We start from the raw sequence: 23,803 nt of genomic DNA, 5'->3' as shown, positions 1-23,803 counted from the left end.
GATGCTTTATCTTTATTTGGTTGAAGAGCTAATTTTCCTTGACCGATGTGTGTCTGACATATTTAGGAGTGTGATGTTAAAAAAAACAATGAACCTGCCTGCTGCTGTATTAAAATGTAGTGAATGGCGAAGGCATGCCTTAAGGATAATTTCAATGTCTGTCTTAATTGTTTTGTTACTCGGGCTTTAACTGTTACTCTTTGACAGTACCTGGACAATTGACATTTGAGCATAGTGTGTGTATACTAATCTGTTTTAATTTTTGTTCTTGCATTGTGGACCTGTTCTGCATATATAAACAGCTGTTCCTTGTAAGTTTTTCTTTTTTTTTCTTTTTTTTTTTTTTTTTTTTCCTGGGCAAAATAGAGCACAGTATATATACAGGCATAGTATACTGTGTGAACTTGCCTAAAATGAGACAGTTTTCTAAAACTGATGTTATGATTTTCATTAAGAAATCTGCTGCAGATTTTCAGTATCTACTGGTAGGCTTAAACACAGATAGGCCATCTTAATTTATTTATTTATAAATTGTTGGGGTTTTGTTTTTATAAAAACTGAGTTTGAGTTACAAATCAAATTAAAAAAAAAGTTTTACTCAAAAAAAAAAAATACATTTATTTGTACATTTTTAGAAGAAGAGAGTTTTGGTACCTGGTTGAATTTAGAAGAGGAAAGATCAGAACTAACAGCCAAAAACTTGTCCAGTTCTTGTTTGAGAAAGAGGAAGGTGTTGCGTACTACTAAATAGCAACCTATAGTTATACATCCTGCTGTTTCAAGTATGTTCCAAGTTGAAAGAAGGGGAAGAGTAAACACAAACTACATTTTACAAACAGACAATATCTATACTCAGGAAATTAATAATATCTTTGTGTATCTAAATAGTGTGTAAGTAGAGGGTAAACTTTAAGTGTAGGGTAGCATATTCATTGATAATTTGAGGAAAAAAGGCTTAATTGATCATTATCTCAAGAGTGTTGCTAATTTACTGGAATGAATTTAAGTAATCTTTTTAATAGGATTGAAAATAACTAGTATAGAGTCTCAATATAGGCAGTCTAATTTCTTTCACAGTGTTGTAATCTCAAGGGATGGAGTAGAAATAAATTTTGGTCGTCTTCATAAACTTAGTGGCTAATTGTCTTGCTCAGTGTTACCATTTGCAGCATTGCATGAAAAGCAAGTTTTAAGCTGGCTAGATAAAGAGTGACATATTCATTATAACGAAAGGAAAGAGAGAACTCAGGCTCAACATCTACATCTTTCATCATTAAACTGAATGCTAATAATAAAGTGTGCATTTTAAAATGCCAGTGTGTTACTTTGAAGCTCAGTGTTTTTATTGCCTGCTTGTCTCTTCCTCACGCTTGTCTTCATGGCTTGCTTGTTACATGTGGCAAATGACTTGATAGCATTTTATAATGCATACATGTCTTCTGTCAGTCTGTAACAGTGCAATGTGTTTATTCTTTTAGATATCAAAAACGTGCTCGAATCCATTGGTTCAAATATCACTGCCTTCACAAAAACACTCCCTGTTCAGAAGATTTTAGCAGATTTGACAATATATCTAGCACAGAGTGAAGCATACATTCAAGAATATTTTCCTGTAGTGGAGCAGTATGATTTCTACAGGTATGTACAGGAAATAAGGCAGGAGTGAACTGCTACCTGTTGTTAATACTTTGTAATATTTTAATATTCTGTAAAGGCAATTCAACTATTAATGATGAACACAGTGAAACAAAGATGCCATAAGGCAATTGTTTGTTACTATATTTTGGTAAAAGCCAAAACTGCAGCTCATCAACTGGGTGCTGTTCCACTACAGAACAAGAAGTAGTTTCTACTCTGTAGGCCTTCAGGTCTTTTTCATTGCACCCTTTTTACCACAGAGGAAGAGTAACAGGGATTCTGCTTCACACCTGGTAAATCTTTGTGCACTCATGCTTCTTCCTACTGGTGTAGTACTTGTCCCTGTGAGCGCATGGGTTGATTGTACCTTGAGAAAAACATATTCTTCCTATTTGAGACTTGTGCGACTCTAATGAGGAATAATTTTGAAGCATAAAACTTTTTATCTCATACCATTTAACTTTGTCCAGTTTTAGTTATTTCAGTCCTCAAGCTCACAAAGTTCTCCCTATATGTTGACGCTTCAGTTGTTCCTGTATCAATAATTGCTTCTGTCTTTGTGTCATATTCACTGCTACAGGATAAGTGTAATAGTGGCTTTAATGCAATGTTAAATAGAAGTGAGCAGAAGACTGAACTTTAAGAACCTTACTTGTAACCTTACCTTTAGTCCATTCTTTGCCTCTCAGGTTTTGTGGTGAGCCTTAATTTGACAAATTTATCAGCATTTTCTTTGAAGCTCAGATTGCATTTAACCAAATAAATATATTGCTTCATTCTGCCACAGTATGCCTCTGTTAATCTTGTGTTTAGATTCAAAAAAGTGGACAAATATATCTCATCTACTGGCACTTAAATACCCATTCTTGTAAAACCTAATGTGCTAGTGCTTGAAATACAAATGAAACCAAAGAGCCTGTAGTTGTCCAAATTATTTTCTGTCCATCTCTTTTTTAATTACAGATGTATTATTTTTAGTTCTTAATAAATATTCTTTTATGAATATGCCTGTCGGCACTAATGTTTTTGTTTCTCTTTATTGGCTGTGCATATTCATTATGATATTCCTTTCTCTGGTTTTTCTGGTTGCTGCTTTCTCTCCAGAAAGGTACAGGGAGGAGAAAAAGGAATTTAAGGAATATAATATAAGAGAAGTGACAACAAAAGGGAAAAGGAAGAGCAGAGGGAATTAGGAGAGGGTGAAAGGCTAGAATGAGATATCAAATGTGTGATTAAATGGATGTGCTCCAAATACGTGGACAGATAAAACTGTTATGTGATTTAATTAATAAAAATGAAAGTTAAGTTCCTATCCAAGATCTTACTCCTGAATAAGTTCTATTAACTACTCCATATATTGAAAGCATTCAGGCACAGATGCACAAAGCCTAAATTTTAATAGCCTTAAATACAGTTATTTACAATTACAAGCCTAACGCATTGTGTGCAGAAAGTAGTAAACCTTACAGTAAGAACAATTATGTACTTAATGACCAATGGCCAGTCCACATTGATAGATTTCTCTGTTGTTTCTTTAATAAATTACTGTTTGAGCATCTTCCTTCTCTGAGTCATTGTTTGGTCCTCTTGGAACCCTTTGGCGCTTCAGTACAGTCCCCCTGCAGTAACTGGAGTTGGGAACACCTTGTTCCTGTGGTGTTTGTTCCCTGACCCTTCAGTAGCAGCTGTCTGTAATCCAGCAGCAGTGGTTGGACTTGATTTTAGAGGCTGTTTCCAACCTTAATGATTCTATGATTCTGTGTTCTGGCCCAAGGTAAATACAAGTGTAGGAAAAGCGTTTTTTCATTGCTAACATTTGTTGCTCAAACAGAATCAAGAGTGGGCCAGTTGGGAATATAGTATTGCCTGATGTGTTCTGCAGGTCTCCAGTGTGTGCTTTGCATGCTAATAACCAAGCACTTTGGTTTTTATTCCTTAGGTGGCTGGGATGTCTTGTTCTATGCTGCATGGTGGTCCTGATTCTGGTCTTTTACTATCTTGGACTGCTATGTGGCACCTGTGGTTATGATAAACATGCTTCTCCAACAACCAGAGGCTGCATCTCCAACACTGGAGGAAACTTTCTTATGGCGTAAGTTTCACTTAGTGGTGAAAATTAAAATAAATGTACCTGTAGAAGGTTGTTTTTATTGATTTTGAAGGGCATATGTATAAAAAGAGTTTGTTTAGTTTTCTGTGTATATGTGCTGAAAAAAAAATAGACTAAAAATAAATACTAATCTCACAGACTTCTACTGAGGGACTTGGGTATTTTGGATTGCTCTTTCATTGAGGATCATAGCTGAAGGGTAAAACCTCTAAATCTACTGTTTTAAGGCAAGTGCTGTAGCTAATGAATTTCTGTATAAGCTCATTTGGAAACTGCAAAAACTAGGAACAGATAATTGAAAATATAAAGGGAATTCATAGCTTTTTAGTACACTTGAGAACTTGCTCAAAAGAAAAAAAAAAGCCATGTGAGGAGACAAGAAACACTTGACTTTCTCAGAGCACTTTAGGAGATTTGAGGTTGCTCTTGGAAATTCCTAGTAGTGGTTTAATGCAAGTTCTGTTGGGTGCAAAAGAAGATCTGAAATCTGTCTTAAAACTATTTTTAGATCACAAGGCTAGAAAGTTGAATTTAAAAAAGAAAATTATATGCTCTTGTGGCTCTTAAACTTAGCTCTTAAAAGATTTTGCATGCCAAATGCAAATGTGAGCATTTTAGATGCCCTTTAGCTGAAGACTTTACAGTGATTAAATTTATATGATGTTTCAGAGGGCAAGAACATATTTGGAAAACTTAAGTATTTCAACCATCTATCAGTTTTTATATCTCTGTTATAGCTGCGAACTGTTGGCTTCACTGTTGCCGGAAGTATATATACTTTGTTCTTAAAAAGCAAAAACTTACTCGACTTATTTCTTTTTCAGGGGTGTTGGATTCAGTTTTCTTTTCTCCTGGGTGCTGATGATTGTAGTGCTGCTCACTTTTGTCACAGGTGGAAATGTTGAAAAACTGGTCTGTGAGCCCTTTGAAGATAAAAGTTTATTCAAGGTGAAGTTATTCAAGTTATTAAACAATGAATAGAGTCCCCATGAGTCCCGATGGTCTAGTCAGTTATGTATGGCATATTATTTTTTTATGGGACACTTCAAGTGAGTTTGGATCTGGTTTTACTTTCCCTTTACACACCAAATAAAAACACTAATCCTTTCTTGGTTTAATTTGCTTTGCAATGTAAATACTGCATGCCTGTCTTCATTTGGAGACAAATTTTTTTCAGCATTTCTTGGTGATATGGAGCTTTAATATTCACTTTCTGCAACAGAGAGGTTGAATTCACTGTTTTGCTTGTATTTCCATTAGTGGGTGATAAACTTAAATGTGGGTATGTGTCAAGAGAGCACATATGAATAAATTAATGAATTGAAAACTTGGAATTAGAGTAACATTACTGAATTTTGTCTTCTAGGTTTTGGATACTCCCTACTTATTAAATCAACATTGGAAAAACTATCTTTCTGGCATCCTGTTTAAAAATCCGAATATTAACTTGACTTTTGAAGAAGTGTACAGGTATTAAAGTTATGGGCAAGGTTTAATTCAATTTATACGTATTTTTTGTGGTATTATCCATGCTTCATATTTCAAGCACATGTAAAAATCACACGTGTTCCAGGAGACATTCCAATTTTCTAGTGAATCACTAGCAAAAGCAATTTTATCCTGTAATGAATTATTAGAGGTGGTCTTTGAGAAATATTGTCTAAGGATACTAGTTGAGGTCTTTGAAAAAACCATTTTGCATCTTTGAGACTGGCAGAAATTGTTAATTACTTGCTTTCTTATGGGCTGTGCTTCAAAAATATAGCCAGAACTTTTTTTTAAGGGTCTGCTTTTCTTAGAATATAAAAGCATTGTTAATCTTTTGTTTAACAGTTGGTCCTCAAGGTGGTTTTTAGGCTGATATGCGTATTTTTATTTTGATAGTGATTGCAAGGAAAACAAAGGAATTTATACTTCCCTTCACCTAGAACACCTCTTTGATATTGATGAATTTCTCAATGTTAGTATGGTAAGTAAAGAAAGTATGAGTGAGTTCATGTTTATTTTTGAAGGCTGGAGAGGTGTTTACTCTTAAACACAGTACAGCATGTCTAGGTTTTTTTGGGGTTTTGTTTTTTATAGACAATACATCATGCAAGGAGTCAAGAACTGTCCAAGGTAATTTGAAGAAAGAAATCTATTTACAAATAAGATGTTCTTTACCAGTCTCGGTGGGCCATGGAAGGTTTTCTGATGTGGGTTTTTGTTGTTTTGTTTTTTTTTTTAATGAGTACTGACAACAATGTTGTTTTTAATTTTGGAACTTGCATAGGAGATTCAAGTCTAGCATCTTCCAAACACTGCTTGCAGTGTTTAATGAGAGTCTTGTTCTTTATATAAATGCCTTTCTTGGTGTGTTCTCTTCTGATTCCAGTCAGATTTGTGTTGATTCAGGATATGATAGGCTGTGCTCCTAAAAATGGTTCTGATTTTGGTAGGAAGGGGTTGGGATAAAAGAAAATCTTTTCAGTTAAGCTGTAATGGTACATGACTGCACTGTCATTACATGACTGTACTCATTTTGTGGTTGCCTATAATACTGATCTGCATTACAGCAACTCCTAGGGGACTCATATTCCATTCTACCAGGCACTGTACCCACGTTTAATAGATACAGTCTCTGCCCCAAATAATATACAACCAAAATGAACAGGGAAGATTCAATTAAGAGGGAAAATTATTTTGTGTTTCTGCAACAGACTAGTGGTGGAGACTGGAAAGGAAATCAGGTTTCCAGGTTCCTCATCTATTGCTCTGCGGTCTGTACAGGGCAGGTAATATTTTAGATCTGGGTGCAGTGCAGGAAGATGTCAGGTAAACATAAGCAAATCATCTTTACTCATCACTGAACATATTTAGAGAAGTCTCATCCAGTCCTGTGGCTAATACAGCAGTGTCTGTCCTAGTCACAGCTCAGGTACTGGGTTCCCTGCTTTACCTTGATTAGGACCGGTGGTAGAGGTTAAAATTTTTAGGGATAACATTTCCTGGAGGGGAAAGAGAATTCTGTTTTATGTCAGTGTCCTCTTAGGAGATGTACTTCTCTAAGAAGCCTGCTTAAAACATAGCAGAAGACAAGTAATTCATTGGTATGGAGGATGCGTAAGTTGGTTAGAACATGGCACGGCTGGATTGGATACTGCAGGAAAGGGAAGAACATTACCTGGTGGGTTCTATCAAAGTTAATTGCATTAAACTGATGCAAGCAAAAAATCAACGTGTGCTTCTTCATGGAAGTGATGAGTCAGCAAAAGTAAGACGCTTTTGGAGGTGAGGTGGCTATAGAGGAATATGCATGGGCTGCAAACTACTTTTGTGCTTCATTTTGTTTCCCTCTCAGTATACAGAAGATGTAGCACTTCAAATTGAACTTATTCAGATAAACCTGAGCCAAGTCATTTTGCTGGATGAAATTGGGAAAGAGAATCTTCTGAATTTCAGCTTTTCAGGAATAGAAGGAATAGACTTTGCAGCGTATTTGACAGAGGTGAGACTGTAGTAAACTAAACACAAGACTGTGACAAAGCATGAAGTGAAATGTTTCTTTAACAGTGGGCAAGATGGAGAAAAATCTGCTTTTATGTGAAAGGGCATGTTTTGAAGAATTACAAAATTTGGAGCAAAAGCACTTCAGCATTTAAAGAAATAAAGGGTGGACAAAGTAGCTGATGTGGTTAAATGTAAACAGTTTGTATATGCCATAATAACATAGTCTTTTTCTTTGCCTTGTTTCAGATCAACAAAAGTGTTACCAAAGTTGATCTTCTCTCATTTGCTAATGACTTAGAAGCAAGAGCAGACCAGCTGGTAAGTTTAATTCACTGAGAGACTAATACATAAAATGTATTATTTATAATACTATATGAGTATAAATATATAGCCAGGTATTTAGACTTTCTGTGGGAGAATTCTTGCACCTTGGACACTTATAAACGTGATGCATTGTCGTGTAAGGAAAAACTTTCAAGAACAATGTTGCATATGACCTGTATTTAAAATATTGCTAATTATTGATTTTAGTATGCTAACTGTTGTTCAGTTTCTGCTTTTAAAGTGTAATTTCTTAAATTCCATTGTCTGCTTAAGAAATTAAGGGGATACTCTGAGTATTTTCTATGATGCTGTCTACATTTTAGAGACCCAGATGGAAGAAAAATTGGTTAGATCATGATGGAAGAGATGATTTGAATTTATTTTCTTTCAGTTAGTGAGCAGAAGATTTTGCAATTAGCAATAAATTTAATACTGTGGCAACTCATAAGGGCTCTAATGAGAACTGTAACTCCATTGTGGAGGGAGAATGCACAAAAGAGATCCTGTCTGCTCTGAAGGGCTTCTTGAGTGCAGACACATGGACAATGGTCAGAGGGTATAGCTACAATATTGCCTGCAAATGACTCCGCAGAAGGACACAGCTGTGTTAACAGACAGTGAATATTCAGTTGACATGTTTGTATATATGTCAAGGTTATTTTATGTTTATTTTGCAAAACAAGAGTCATGGTTTGGACACTAGATTGGACACTGGCCCAGGACAGATTCCTGCATTGTGATGTGGGGGAAATAGTTATGCTGTGCACGTGCTACAGTCGCTTCCATCACTAAGGGACGCAGACAGCAGAGTGAGACCATGCTGTTTGGAATTTATCAGATATCCATTCTTCTCCAGGGAGAGGAGGGCACCAGTAGAGGCTCCTAGTGTGTTTACTCCAGTGTTTTGCATAATTTGATCACACCTATTGCATTTTTTTTTCTGACACATGTGCACTCATGTCAAGGTTAGGCTGCTCATGGTTTTTTGTCTTTTAGTTAGCATCCTCTCCAAGCACCATGAGTGAGCTGCACATTGCCTGTTTACTTATGTGGGTTGTCTGCTAACTTATATACCAGTGGCTTTGGCTACTCTTCACTTTCATTTTCAATTTTTGCTGTGTAATTTTGTAGGTTATATCAATTGAGGGGGGGGAGACTTGCTGTTATTTTGATGCTATTTTCTAAGTGAAAGTTGAGGTTCTTCAAACATGTTATATCTTAGGTAGAACAACAGCTCTGAGCTGTCTCTTGAAAGGTATATTCTTCATAGCTCCATAAAGGAAAATAGATTGGCTTTTCATTATTTTTTATAATAGAATCTAAAGGAAGCATTGGAATTGAGAAGAGATCAGGCAAAGTAATTTCTTCATATAAAAGATAAAGAAAAATGCAATATTAAATGTGTTCAGTGTCACAGTGTACATTTTTATTTCTTCCTTGTGATGCTATTTAGTATAATGTATGAAATATCTAAGAAAACTGTCAAAAAAAAAAAACCCCAAACAAACAAAAAACCAACCAAAAACCTCCACAAGAATATGATGTATTACAAAAGTTAAATTGTTTCAAAATTGATACTGATTTCCAAGGATATTTTATAATCCCACTTTGTTATTAGTGGTAGCTCTTAAAGTTTACAAGAGCAATCAATCAAAAAAAAAAAACAAACCTAAAAAGTTTTGGAATTAATTAACCTTGGGTGTATAGTTTGCATTTTCTGGCATCTTACACAAAATTGGACTCTACACTGGAAGGAGTAACTGGAATAAAAATTGCCTCAAACCAAGGGGTCAGGCTATGGAGGAGGGAACAGTACCTCTCACAGGTGTTGTTAAGTAAGTGGATTCAGTGTGTCAGTACAGCAGAGGAAGCATCTGAAGGTGCTCAGTGACCACAGCTGACTGCTTACATGAACACTTCACAGGAAGCAACACATCTCTGAGCATTGAGGTCTGCCATTACTACACTTTCCAAATGGAGTTAGCAGTGTGCATTCAGTGTGTATGCAGGGAGCCAAGTGATTTTGCCACCAAAAGGAAATGGAAATGTATTTCTGAGAGTAAAATCAAATTTTACAGTATTTCGCAACAAGTGTGAGCTATAGACAGGTATTCAGGGTTGAAAACCGGGGCACCAACTCATATCTTCTGACTGAAATTTGAGAGCTGCAAAAATGAAAAACACCCTTCACAGATGCCTTTCCAAGTTACTGGCTGAAAATATTTAAACTTCTGTGCCCCTCAGAAGGCAGAGAGTGCCTCAGGGTGACTTCCATCATGCCCAAAACAAAAGCATGTGCCCGTGCCTGGGAAACGCTTGTCCTAGCCAGGGCGCTGTGCTGCAGGGTTCTTGTGATGAAGTCTGGCTTGTGGTGAGTGAGAGGGGGATGTGCTCACTTTTCTGTATTTACAATGACTTAGTGCACCATGTGAAAATTATTTTCACTTAAATCTGTGCTGATAATGTTGTAGCCAGAAAAGCAGTATATCATATCTGTTTTGGTTGCTGAGGTTTGAATTATTAATATGGTGATTTTTCCCCTCCTTATGTTGAAGAATTCAATTTGCCGTATCCTGTTGTTAGCATCAGCTGTTCTGCAGCGGATGAGTATAATGTGCAGCTTTCATTGTTTTTTGCTTTGTTGGAAAGCTTTGAGACTACTGAACAATACTGCATAATTGCATTTTTTTTGCAGCCAAAAGGAGCTCTGGAAAATGCCTTAAAAGGACATGCAAACAGCATTCGAATGATTCATGACCAACAAGTCGTCCCACTAGAGCAAGCTATGGTAAAATATTAAAACAGTATTTGTAGAAAACATGAATCTCTAAATCTCTTAAAAATGGCTTAGAAATCTGGACTTGTGCTAATATATAAGCACAGATTGTATTTGCATTGTGTCACTGAAGAGTAGTCTGGTTAAAGTATGTGTTTAATAAATAGTTTCCTCTTTATAATACTACTATTTTACAGTACTGTCTAAAATCATGACCTCATGGAAGCAGGGGAGAACTTTACAAAATTCTAACCCTAAGTCACTCATTTTCTTTTTTGCTTACCATTTGTCTTCAGTACTAAAAGCAGTTATCACTTCCATACTTTATTTCTTGGAGTTAACAAGCTCCTAACAGTATTGGAGTTGGAAACTCCTGACAGTAGTATTTATAGCCAAAGAAAAATCTTTTTTATTGATGCTATAAAATATATGAAAGGAATGCTTCTGCCTGATATTGCCAGGCACTGATTTGTATTGTATCAAGCTGTGAATCTCATACATGCTAGGTGTTGGTTTTTTCCTGACACAATGTGAAGATTTGTAGTTTATCCTGGCATCAGATATAGTATTGCTGCCTCTATCAAAGCGCGCTTGTAGAAGAGGATTAGATCTTCTGTTCCACTCTGATTCTATGCTATTCTTTCCTAATCTACTCCTAATTATTCTCATCTCTTTTTCCTTTTACAAAACTGACTGTCAAGAAATATGCTAAAGCTAGGGTAAGTGCTTTTTCCCTTCTGAAACTGCACAGTTATACAATTCTCTGAACATTTGGTTCTGATTTTAACTGTTCTGTCTTACTCAGTTTGTTGCCACTAACTTTAGTTAAATCTGAAGTCTTCCAGTACACAATTCGTAACTACTTAGTGCTGTTGGTGAAATACTGATCAAATACTGTGATTAAAAACACAATATATTAGTTTTAATACAACTGTTCTTACTATATATAATGCGATATGTTGTATTAGAAACAAAATAATCTATAGAAGATCAAAGCATGCACATAATGTTAAAACAAGTGAGCTCTTACCTGTAGTAATGACTTGAATCCTTCCCCCCTCCTTTCTACTAGAGCATGTTAAATCAGAGCATTCGATTGCTGAAGCGGACATCATCTGAACTTATGGTAGGCTTCTCTTTCTGGCAACAGGGATGTTTTTGTGTGTTTTAAATCCATCCGCCACATATGCAGGGCATGTATTTTCAGTACAGCTTTCTCTATTTCTAACTGTTCTGTTATTGGAAGAGATTACCCTGTGATAGTAACAGGGATTTAAATATCTGTTCTACCCAGCTGTTACTGCCCTGGCTTACCCACTGTGTGTGTCTGTATTGTGTATACATGCATTGATGAAAGTATCTCTACACTTAAGAAAAGGAAAGACAATGGAAAAGAAAGTTGATCTGGTATATAAATTAGTTAGGTAAGTTCCAGGAAAAGATACTGCTCATAACTGCTGATACCTTCCTTTGTCAGTAGTGAGAGAATTTTGTCAGATGATCATGAATCCTTATGGAGGCTCGTGTTCTGTCTGGAGTCGCATGTTTTGGCAGGAGAGTAATGCTGGTTTATCAAGAGACTAGGTTACTGACAGTGGCTGCGGAGCCATTGTTAACAGCCTGGAAGGGATTTATTTATATTAAATGTCATCTCTTCCTCTCCAGGTTAAGGTGCAAAATGTCATTAGTGCTGTTAATGCTGCTCAGCTTCTCATAAATAACAACGCTTCTCTAGTTATTGTCCAGGTAAGCTTTATTTGATTAATGTACATTATTTTATGATGTCGTGGAGATAGAGGTTCACTTACTTTTGTCTGTTCATAGGAGACAAAAAAGTACATGGATACCATAGTTGGCTACTTCGAGCAATACATTGAGTGGGTCAAGGAGTCGGTAAGGTGCATTTACTTCATTGAGAGAAGGTCTATTTAAAAAACCCATAAAAAAGCTAAATAATAATAATGATAAAAATGCTATGCTGATAGTGTGTTTTATAGTTTCAGTTTGTAAGATATTTGTACTTATTATGAAGGGGAAAATTTGTCTTCTCTAAATAGTTTTGTTGTGTTTGAAGTAGAATAGAAATACTGAGTTGTGTTGATTGGAATAAAATGCAAATTTAACGTAGTATCATTTTTCCAGGGCTAGCCTGAAATCTACCATTTGTGATAATAGTGCACTGAGCCTGACCTTGCTTAGTTCAATAATGTCATTAGCATCTTGTTTTATTTTTCATTCTTCAGCTGGAGCCTTTGAGAAAGCAAGCTGATGTTTTAAAGATGTGTATGTTCACTTGATAGCATATCCTACTGGAATTAATTTTGAATTTGGTTAGGGTGAGCGATAACAATTCAGTAAACAGTAACTGTAACTGTAAGTGAGTTTTGAGATTATTTTGTTTTGTTAGATACATCAAACTGTGTTTGTTTTTTTTAATCTGTCTTTCAGATTGCCATGGAGGTAGCAACATGCAAGCCTATTGCCAATGTGATAGATACAGCAGTAGATATTTTTTTATGCAGCTATATAACTGATTCTGTGGTAAGAAGTATTTTCTGTTACTCAAAATTGGGGCATTAAGAGGCAAATTCTTTGAACATAAATCTGCATTTAATTATTCCGACTAGACTGTTCTGAAGTACGATAATAAAATATCACATCTGAAGTTATGCAAGGAAAAAAATGTTCTCATCTGGGTCAAGTCTGAAGCCAAACCAATGCTGGATTTGTTTTAGGTGCCCATTAAACTTAGGCTTCTATTAGCAAGAGTTCTGTAAAATTAACTGTTCTTACTAAATTTCTTTCAACTTAAATTGCAAAATAAATACAGTACTACTACTTTGGGATAAAAATTCTGGAAAGGGTGGATTTCAGTTTGATTGCTTGATTCTGAACCACGTTGAAATGGAAAAGCATAAAGATCTGAAGTTTCAGCTGTAGCCATTTCTAACATAAGGGGATGGGGAGAGAGCCGTAAGTGAGTTAGAAATACCAAGGAGAAGCTTTCTCAAGTATCTTTCCTGGAATGTAGAAAACCCCAATCAGGGGTAAAGGGACTTTTTGTCACTTGACTTGTAGCAGACAGATCTTGATTAATTCCTGTACCGTGGAGACGTGGAGCATGACTGGTAGCAGTATATAAGGGTAATATTGGCTTTTTCATCTTGCAAAAGAGCTTGGAAAGAGGACAGCATGGATCAAAAATAGATTAAGAAACCACATACCTGGAAACCACCTAAAATATCTCCTAGCTATTACTTAGCTTTATGGCACTTTTAGCCAGGTCTTAATTATATCAACAGTAAATGCATGTAATCAGTCAAAGCCAAAGCACTCTAGCTTTGATAATGCTTAACCATGAAATCTCCCATCCTGCCAGAATCATGTTGTACTCATTGATTATCTCATAACTTACAGAGCCTCTCTCCTCCTTTGTGTAGCCACTAACCATCTGGTGGTACATGGACCACAGTTTTCATGATGATAGAACTTATCTGAGTCACTTATATGTTAAAATGCCTCCAGCCAATACAAATCAAATTTGAAAAATCATCATTTTAACATCTGGTGATCACTCAGTTCAACTGTATGATAATGAAATTAGTTACACAAACAGGCTGCAGTTAGCAAGTTAAAAATTACCTCGAGAAAGTGCTGGAAACTCAGTTTTTGACAAGAGCCGTAAGAAAGATAACTACTTTAAAATATCAAGAAAGGAAGAAGAAATAATGTGGCTAGTAAATTAATGCTTAGACACAAAAATACTTTCTAGCCTAAGGCTGAAATAATTTCTTAGGGTGTTATGGCTTTATAATTTGAGAAAACTTGGTTTGCTTACATTTGTAAGACAGTGGTGTTCTTACTTCAGTTCACATTGATGGTGGAGAATACTTAACGTGCCCTGTTCCATGCTATATATAGCTTCAGATAGTCCACAAGGCCAGTGTCACTATTTTCTACTGTGTTCTTCCAGTAACAATGCTTAGAATGTCAAGCAAGGATTCAGTACTTTTCTGATAAATTTTCTCTGTGATCTTTTTTCCTGGATTTTGCTTTGTTTCAGAATACCTTCTGGTTTGGTTTAGGATGCTCTTCAATATTTTTAATTCCTGCCATAATTTTTGCTGTAAAACTCTCCAAATACTATCGTAGAATGGATACAGAGGATGTATATGATGAGTAAGTATATACTCCTAAGCAAGCTAAATGGCAAATGAATTGAAATGTTTTTTCTAGTGTCCCACATGAAGGCGCTACAATCTTTAAACCTTCTTTGCTGTCAGAATTGCGTATTCTTGTGAAATACTGCAAGTGTGGGTTGGTGCCTGCAGAGTGCTTCTTGCAGGTAGACTTTGGTTGCCTTGACTTGCTATGACTCTGTGCAGATATTGCCAGCTCTGACTTTGAGAAACTCATTTCAGAGAGAGGTTTTCAGAGCTTTATGTACAGAATTTATATTAATATCTTACAAATGTGCAAGTAGTAGCTCTGCTAAGTAATCTGTTAAAGTGAACTGTGCCTGCTTTGTAATTTCCTTGAATTATTTGCTTTCTTACTGTCTTAGTTATTCCTAACCAGTCTTTCCTTTTTCAATTGCAGTTCCTCTGTCTCAGGGACTTGGCATTTTACTTTATGATAACTGTTCTTACATATTTTCCCACCAGTTTTGTTTTTACTATTTTATTTTCTACTCTTTATTTTGCTCATTGTTCAGTTACCCTGTGCACTGCATTTCTCAAATGTCACACTGATCATTTTTCATACACATTCACAAGTCAGAAGAGCAGAAACAGGCATGTACAGCTGAAATTACTCACTGATTAGTGTCTACTTAATTATTCCTCCTTTTCTGTGTGTTTTAGTGTTGAAACTATACCCATGAAAACCTAAGACTTTTTTTTTCTGGTATTTGTTAAAATTATTTTATTCAGGTGGGCGGGTTTATGTTTTTAATATAACTTGTTACTTCCAAAAGAGGTAACATGTTATATTTTAACAGACTTTTACCAGAGTATCCAACTCAACCAAAATAGCAAAATAATAGATTAAATTTTTGAGAATATAAAAATATAAAAAATATAAAATTGTAATTATGCCATAGTTCCTGAATGTTATAAAGGAAAAGTTATGTCCTATTGTACAGACACAGTTTATCTTTGCATATAGTACCATCATCCATGTACATGTCTTAGAAGCCATACTGTACATAGTGCATTTTACAGTTAACATGGTCTTTCTTGGTGTATTTATTTTATTACAGTACAGAAAATGGTAATAATGGTTATCATAAAGAACATTTATATGGTATACACAATCCTGTTTTTACAAGGTAAACCAAGTCTGAAACTGCATGCCTTCATGTGTCCTTACTTAATCTACTATATTAATCACCTGTCCAATTTTCTGCATGTTTTACAGTGAATCACTTAATTATCTGTTTGTGGTTTTTTGCATGATTACTCACTAGAGCAAATGCTGTATGATTTATATTTCTCAAATGTTCTTTACATAACGGCAGATATTGTAGTAATTTCCAGCAACTTAACAAAGCAATTGCCTAAACTTGGTCTTAAAATCCAGATAATTAGATATTTAGGTAGCACAGTGGCTGGTCCTAAATTGATAAACATATTAAAATACTCTGATAGCTGTTGAAAATGATAGGATGGAATGCATTCTTACTCTTGAAGTTTTTTTTATTTTTTGGATGGTGAGGAGAAAAGCTTTTCCTGTGCAAAAGACAGATGATCTAGGGTATGCAGAAAACATGAACAGAGAAAATGGGTGTTTCTGCATGGGTGGAACTAGTGTAACATCACAAAACAAGAAGTTGAAGATGTTTAAAAAGGAGGAGATTTGGGTTCTTTTCTGTCGCTACAACTTCTGTGCTGTAAAACCTTAGCTAGTTGTGTGACTTTCCATTTCCATAGGGATAACATAGGGTGTCCCACAACTTCAGTACTTAGGTTTCCAAAATATCTGAGTTGCTTAAGGGAGGATCTAATTTATGATTGAAATCTGTAGTTCACTGTGCCTTATCTTGCAACTTCATGACTGAAAGTATAGGTTGAGTATTGGCAGAGAAGGAACATATTGCCATTTTTCCGTAATGGGTAAATACCAAGAAAGCTCAAAGTTTGGAAGTCTTGACAGATTTTATGGCTGCATCAGTTGTATATTATTATTTATTAGAACTGTATTTTACAGTAATTATTTACTGACTGAATCTTGATTCCACATTTCCTTCTGAAGGAAGTATTTATATGTAACGATGTTTTTAGTGATACTTATTGATCACAATTGTCATGGTCTCTTCTGCAACTTAAGGGCACTCCCTAAATTAACCTACCAGGTATTTGATTCAAAAGCACTCTCCATCTAAGTACTCTCAGTTTTAAGGAATTTTGATATTTTACGTAAGAGGAAACTAATAATTGCTCAGGCCTTAGAAAGGCCTTTCTGATCTTTGAATCTTTAATACAAATATTAGTACTCTTGAGGTTCATAGCATGTTTTCTGTGATATTTCAGTGATTGATGAATAGTTTAGTGTTCCTGAATAAGCTAAAAATTACTACTATAAAATAATCTTTTAAACAAAGACCCACTAGTTCAGTCCTGACTTACTTTTCCTGAATTTTAACTTACTCAAAATGGGTTTCCCTAATAAAAGATTCAGGATCTTAAAGGGTTTCTTTTAGAAGTATTCAGTTTGAAGCTGAATGCTGTCTTCTGATGTGCTAACTGGGATAATTTGAAAAACAGCTAAATACATGAGATACATGCTTTGAATTTCTCGGTCTGAGATTCCCATAGCAAGAGTCTTGGTTTTCATTTTCATTTTAGCAAACTCTTTGTTTTTTATGCTATCCTTGCTTTTTCTCATTTCTTTCAAATTATTTGGGGAGATACTTTGAGAGATACGACTTTGATTAGATCTCTGTCCACCTGTACTTTTGCAGGTGTAAAGAATCCCATAGGGGTTTTTTTGTCCTTTGAAATCAGCTGGATTATTTTGCTGGAAAGAAATGCAAATATCTTTATTTATAAATATAAAATATGTAAATACAAGTATGAGATCTACATGTGATATATTTATATTTGTATAGATATCTCACACAGGTATTTTTATATACATGTCGAAGATACTAATAACGTCAAATGCAGCCACCATTTTTTATGAGAGCAAAATGGGAGGCTGGATTAAGGTCTTAAAGGAGTGGTGTTGAATAGGTCATCCAAGTGTCTCTTTCTATCATAAACCAAAGATAACCAGAAAGGTTGGTCAAGAAAACCTTGTTTGAAAAATTCTTAATTAAATGGGTAAAAGTTTGAGAACAGTTTGTGCCAACTGAACTTGTCTCACCTTGGTTAGATGTGATATTTCTATTCCATTTGTGGGCAAAAGAAAATAATTATTTTGGTTTGTGTTTTTTCTTGTATAGCTCTGTGGAACAGTGGTAACACATACTGGAAACATTAAGGGGTAAGTAATAAGCTTTTTCAGTAAATTCTAGGTCTATTACTACTTTACTATTTTTAAGAAGGTTGCTTTGCTTTCTGCAACATGAGTGCTGTAAGATTAAAAAATAAAAAAAAAATTACTGAACTATATTGATGTTCATATGAAAATCTATACCTTCTTTCTGCTTAAATTACATTATAATTCTGTCTTCATCAAATTTTCCTGAATTATTTTTGTGATTATTTCCAGGCTTTATAAATGAGGCTCAAGATTCTTCTACGGGAATATATCTTTATTCTTCCGAGTGTATTGGCATTTGCATTCATCTTTCAAATCCTGAGCCGCTTGTTGTATGTCACCTGTACTGTAAATCCCAAATGTACTATTGAATGTTATGCCGTAAACTACTGTACACAATATTTTGCAATCAGGGCACTGCCTCTCGAATACCACTGTTCAAGGCTTGAATTAAAATGTTTTTTACTTTTTTACACTGGGCTTTCTACCTTACAATCACAGTATATAAATTAACTAGACTAACAGCCTTTGCCTAGCAATCCTCTGACAATTGGTCAAGTTCTTATCTTAAATTGTTGATTTGTGTTAAATACAGTACATACACGTTTACATAAAAATACATTTTGTACACAGAGACTTTTGTATATACTTTTTTCTTAAAACTTATAAGTGTTTAGTTAAGATTTTAATATTGTATAATACTCTTCACAAATGAATTTACCAGCATGATCAGTGTTGCTACTTGGTGCTCTTGAATGACCACTTCGGACTAAATTTGAAATGTAAAAGCATCCAGTGTCTCCTTGTGTCTCTGAAAAATTCAGTTGCAGTTTTGTTTTCTCTCTCTTTTTTTGGTTATTTAATATTTAGTGGGTTTTGCAGTATAGACCTAAAAGGGATTTTTTGGACAAGTTTGCTTTGGAACTCTTTGGGTGGGAGGGTTGGGAGTGTGTGTGACGTGTACATAGAAGCTAAGCTTTCTAGAGTTCAGTAGTATGAAAAGAGCATGAGAGATGTCATATGTTGGTGATTTTTAGGATGCTTTACGTTCTTTGTCTCGCTTTTCCTCATTCATACTCACTTCTGTAATGTCCTCAATAGTATCTCTGTTAAGCTGTGACTCTTTCGGGGGGCAGTGATACTATTTTTGTTAAATATTATCAAAACATGATTTCCAATATTGAATTTCAAATATGTTTAGCAATTGGAGTTAATGTTTGTACTATCAGAGTTATTGCCTTGAATGTAGGCATACAGTTGCATTGCTGAATTAGTTAACAGCAGAATTCATCAACAAAGCCAAAAGTATCTGTTTAGTGTAAAACATTCCAATGGGTGGTCATTTGGTATATTGAGCTAAACTAGTATATCTTCATATATCAGTACTGTCAACTTTGTTTCCAATAAGGTTCATTGGCTTGAAGTAGGGATAATCCTGTAAATCATTCATATCATTTTAAAGAAATGCTGAAAAGTGATAACAGTCTTTAATCTGGAATAACCTTAAATTTTTCATTTTTTAGGTCATACATGGAAACATTTCTAATTGACAGTATGTAGCATATGTGTATATGTAATGTTCAGAACTGCAGATTTTTAAAAGTTTCTATTTTTAATTTGAGAAAATGTTCCCAGTTCATTTAAATAAAAAACTTGCTTAGCTACCTGATGTTTGATTCTCAATTGTTTTGTTGTGTAGACCTGTCTCAGAAGAGTTGCACTGAGTTAAAATCTTACAAAAATTAATTTTTTTACCCTGATTAAAAATTTCTGCTATATTTTACTTTTATTAATTACTTTAGCTTAAGCAAAGATAAGAGACTGAGAATTGGAGCAGGAAAGACTGAAAGAACATTGACTCTGGGTGAGGGAGCTTCCGACTTCCATAAAGGATGGGATTTATGCAAAGATGGGGTAGGATTCGAGCTAGTGAGTTGTGGAGGATCTCCACATACCCTGCAAGTGTTCAAGGTATTACTGCTTGTGTCTCTTGGTTCTGTAGCTCTGACAACAGAATTAAACATTTGCCAGTTCTTCAGCTCCCATAGTTCACTGCTGGCATCCTAACTCTTAAAAGAACAGTTGTTTTCCACTGATATAACAGACCATGAGCTGTTTCATCTGAAGCACAGGCAGACAGAGGACACAAACATCAGGCAGGAGTGAGATAAACACTTGCCAGTAACACATGAACTGTAATACATAAATATACCAGAGCTCTTGAGTCCAGGCTTTAATATTTGTCCTTATCCTTGTAGTCTGATTTGTTTTCATGATTACACTTTAAAAACTTACAGAACAAGAAATCTGAAACTGGTATAAAGTAACTTTTAAGTAGTTTTGAACTCTTAACAATTATTAGAATGGGAGAGACAAATGCCTTTAGTTTCTAATTTAGGAACTGTCAATGGTGTTGTACTTAAACAAGTGAAATAATACATTTGTTTGTCAAATATTAGGAGGTTTTTCAGTGCTTGCAGTAGGGATTTTAAGTCCTTGAAACAAAGTGTGAGGTGGACAAGATTCTTCTGACTGGCTGGCTGATGGGTGAGAAGACTCCCCAGAAAACAGCAGAAGAGTAAATTGTAAATCTTAAGTAGGCTTGTACCATTGCTCTTTCTCCTAAGACTTGACTGGACAGCCACACCACTGTGAAGCATACATGTCTTCACAAGTGCCTAGTGGGGTCTTACTAGCCAGAAAAGTACTGTCGCTTGCAACAGCATAGGAGGGATTTTTCCTCATGACCTCCTGAATGTCAAGGGAGTTACCATGATTTTCCTTAGCTCTGCTTTTAGTTACTGCAGCAGAAACTGCTAGTACAGGATTCTGCACTGAAATATTTGTATTCTCTTGCCTTTATTTTATGGCATTTTTACAACTCATTTATTACGAACAGGAAAATATCTGTTTGTTTGGGTTTTTTGGGTTTTTTTAAAAGAAGAGTGATAAAGCACTAATATGTCTGACATGCTTTGGGGTCTATTCCCTGCTGCTGAGACCCATAAGCTAGTTCTGTTGTCTTGCTCTGTTGACTGAAAATAGCCCATGGTCTGACAATGATGCTAGAACTTCCAAATGCTTGGTTTATATTTAGGCCTTTAATACCTTATTTTGCTAAAGCTTTATTCCTGGTCTAGCTTAAATATTGCAAGTCTAAAAATCTTTCATGGCTCAAAGAATATGCAATTGCTTCTTCCATGTGTCCCCACTGCATGTCATGTACTGACAAAACGAAGTACTGAAGTTGCATCCTTACTGTGCAAATCCACAGAAACCTTGCTCCACAAATCACCCTTTATTAGTAGGACACATTTATAATCATCCAGATGTAGCTGCATGGATTGGTTTGGCACTTCTATCTTTTTTTACTTCAGTATGGTCTTACAAGCTCTGGCAGGAAGATAGCTATAAAGCAGCTGTAGAATGGAAGATACCTGTTAAAAATCAAATATGACATGTTCATCCTGGATAGGAATGTGCTTCTCAGTTATACAACTATTGTTCTGTATTTAACTGCATCTACAAGATTTGTCTTGTTACCTTCTTGGGAGTTCACAGGTTGTTTGACACTCCCTCAGGGTATAATTTATGGGCACATGCCTACTGAAGTGTAATTTATTATTTTTATTAAAAAAAAAAAACTCAAACAAACCAAAACACCTTACATCCCACATTCTGTTGGAAAGAGGCTTCTTTGTGCACCAAGCCTTTAAATTGTGAGCAGCCACTTACTTATTGCTTTCAGTTTTTCTGATCGTATTGCTCAAGGATCTTGGTCAACTCCTCTCACCATGAAGAGCTGTGCTCTTCTTTTCCTGGTAGTGATCTGTGGCATGGGAGGACTGGGAGAGAAGCTGAAGCCAAAGAAAAGAAGCAATGGTGAAGAAATCCATTTTCGGACTAAAACCAAAGATGTTTGCACAATGAGCATGAGTGGGGACGAGGAGATGAGACTTAGAATTGAATGCAAAAGCCAAGGCATGTCCTACTGGTGTGAATTCACTGGCAAGCCATCAATCTGTCGTGCTTTCAGAAACAACCCAAAGATTTACTGGAATCGGATCGCCATGGAACTCAGAAAGCTCCCGCACGCCTGCGAATCCACACAAGTGTTGAAGACCACCATGTGTCAAAAGGCTCCCACAGAGGCTCTCATGAAGCAAATAGCTGCTGGTATGGAGCCAGAAGATCTAGCAAATGAGGATAAATTGCTCCAGAAAACTTCTATGACAGAAACAGGAGAAAGCTCTGTTAAGACAATAGGGAAGCCTCCAATACTACCTCTTATAAAACCAGCCCAATATGGTCAGGGGTCTGAAAATGAAACAGAAGCAATGAAATTGGCACGGGAATATTGCTGGGAATCTCTGCATGATTTCTGCTCCTACATTATTGGCATCTTTAGAGGTTAAGGATTTACTTCAGGTAAAGCTCCCATCTTGAAGCACAGCAGAATATACCTAAGAGTAATCCTGTTGTAGTTTTGTTTTATTTTGATCTTGAGGGTTCTCTCAGGGGTGTAGACAGGGAGATTCTAGGCTCACTCACTAAAATCTAACGTGGCAAAACCTGTACTGTGGCTTCTGAGATGCTGGACACCTTAAACCCCAGCAATGGCTACTAGTTCAGGACTCTCCAACAGCCTCCTGTGCGGTCTTTAGTATGTACTGAGATGTTTGTCCTATCTGTTAGTCATCCTATGGTATTTCAGTTCTAACTGAACTGGGCTTGTTTTCTGCCTTGTCATTCCTTCCCTCTTGTGCTGACTTTTGGGTTTAAGCCAGTGAAGTGAGATAAATAGCAAATATATCAGATCCAATAACAAATGCATCAGCTAGAGCAATTTAAAACTACATTCAGAAATAGAGAGGTTAAAGCTTATTAATCAAAACTGCTAGTTAATAATTAACCTTTTTAATTTTAAAAATTAGTTCGTAAAGAACTTGTAGAAATGCATAAAACCAAAGGGACTGTCTTGATGTGCGGGTCTGTTTCTGTAGAGGCGATAGGGGATCCTATGCAGGCGCTTGTCTGGTAAGTCTCAGGTTTTCGGCCAGGATTTAAAAAGGCAAAGCCCTCACAGAAGGGGTTGGTTTTATACCCACTTCTATTTTGGCTCAGAGAGAAAGCTGGTGACTAAACCTGGCAAACTTTTGACAGAAATGGGAATATATGCAGCATGAGCCAGTAAGTGTTTAGGCTGTTAATGATCTTAATTGTGCTTAATACAGTAACGTGACTAATTTTTTTTCTTTTTTTTTTTTGTTTTGCAGAACAAAATTTTAACAGCTGAAGAAAGGTCCTTGCTGTAGTTTAATAATTTAGATGTAAGAATTTTGGTTTAAAAATGAGTCGTCTCTGTAAATCTTGTAGCTGTTTTGTCTTTGCACCCCTAAAATGAAACTTTTTAACAGCACTGAAAAATGCATGAAACTGGAGTGAGTGTACTTAATGTGTTGGGATGAGCTACTTTCCTAGGTCTGTTACACACTAAGGTGTACTGCATTTACATAACCAGGGTTCTACTTTTGAGTCCTGACCTGGAATAGGTTTTTGTGTGTGCTGATTCGCTCCAGTTTGTTAGACATGAAAGCTGTAAATGATGCTACAGTTACTGCAAACAATAAAAACAAGGTTTTTGAAAACATACTCAGCGTGCTTTCTTAAAATTTTAAGTGATGCTACTTGTATAAAGTCAGGGTATTTGATACTTGTTTCTTAAGAGATTGCTGATAGAATGTGTAAGAGAAGTTATGGGACTGAGTCATTACTTTCCCACTGTGAACATATTTTCATTAATATTAATATTTTCAATGTTATTACATTTATATTAAAATTGTAAGTTTCAGCCAGCAGGGGAAAAAAGATTGGAGAAATAAGAGTACTGTAAGAATACATTTGTAAACAGCAGATTAGAAGTGTTCATCTGTGATGCATGTGCAGAGTTCAGTGTTCACAGAATGTTGGGGATTGGAAGGGAC

The 23,803-nt window shown here is 35.7% G+C and overlaps 2 protein-coding genes across 2 annotated transcripts in view; both read left to right on the top strand.

Annotated features, from left to right (window-relative positions):
- Window positions 1-19,483, top strand: part of PROM1 (prominin 1) — a 36,870-nt gene extending 17,387 nt beyond the window's left edge. The window contains exons 9-25 of the mRNA XM_010177880.1: window positions 303-311; window positions 1,479-1,638; window positions 3,578-3,730; window positions 4,573-4,696; window positions 5,115-5,218; window positions 5,633-5,717; window positions 7,089-7,235; window positions 7,484-7,555; window positions 10,257-10,349; window positions 11,410-11,463; window positions 12,003-12,083; window positions 12,162-12,230; window positions 12,786-12,878; window positions 14,401-14,516; window positions 15,598-15,666; window positions 17,782-17,822; window positions 18,051-19,483. Coding sequence (XP_010176182.1) covers window positions 303-311; window positions 1,479-1,638; window positions 3,578-3,730; window positions 4,573-4,696; window positions 5,115-5,218; window positions 5,633-5,717; window positions 7,089-7,235; window positions 7,484-7,555; window positions 10,257-10,349; window positions 11,410-11,463; window positions 12,003-12,083; window positions 12,162-12,230; window positions 12,786-12,878; window positions 14,401-14,516; window positions 15,598-15,666; window positions 17,782-17,800 — 1,448 coding nt within the window. The 3' untranslated portion in view covers window positions 17,801-17,822; window positions 18,051-19,483. The remainder of the gene's footprint in view (window positions 1-302; window positions 312-1,478; window positions 1,639-3,577; window positions 3,731-4,572; window positions 4,697-5,114; window positions 5,219-5,632; window positions 5,718-7,088; window positions 7,236-7,483; window positions 7,556-10,256; window positions 10,350-11,409; window positions 11,464-12,002; window positions 12,084-12,161; window positions 12,231-12,785; window positions 12,879-14,400; window positions 14,517-15,597; window positions 15,667-17,781; window positions 17,823-18,050) is intronic.
- A 2,106-nt stretch (window positions 19,484-21,589) lies between these two features.
- FGFBP2 (fibroblast growth factor binding protein 2) lies at window positions 21,590-22,234 on the top strand. The gene has a single exon (XM_010177879.2). It carries the CDS (start codon window positions 21,614-21,616, stop codon window positions 22,232-22,234), a length of 621 nt encoding a protein of 206 aa, XP_010176181.1. The 5' UTR covers window positions 21,590-21,613.
- The last annotated feature ends 1,569 nt before the right edge of the window (window positions 22,235-23,803 follow it).

The sequence above is a fragment of the Antrostomus carolinensis genome, unplaced genomic scaffold (genome assembly GCF_000700745.2).
Source record: "Antrostomus carolinensis isolate BGI_N321 unplaced genomic scaffold, ASM70074v2 scaffold20801, whole genome shotgun sequence".
Classification (NCBI taxonomy): Eukaryota; Metazoa; Chordata; class Aves; order Caprimulgiformes; family Caprimulgidae; genus Antrostomus; species Antrostomus carolinensis.
The sequence above is the reverse complement of the archived record's forward strand: the minus strand, read 5'-3'. Positions and strand labels throughout refer to the sequence as shown.

What these genes read in the sequence shown, in the direction of transcription:
- FGFBP2 (XM_010177879.2), top strand. Translation starts at nt 21,614, where the DNA reads ATGAAGAGCTGTGCTCTTCTTTTCCTGGTAGTGATCTGTGGCATGGGA.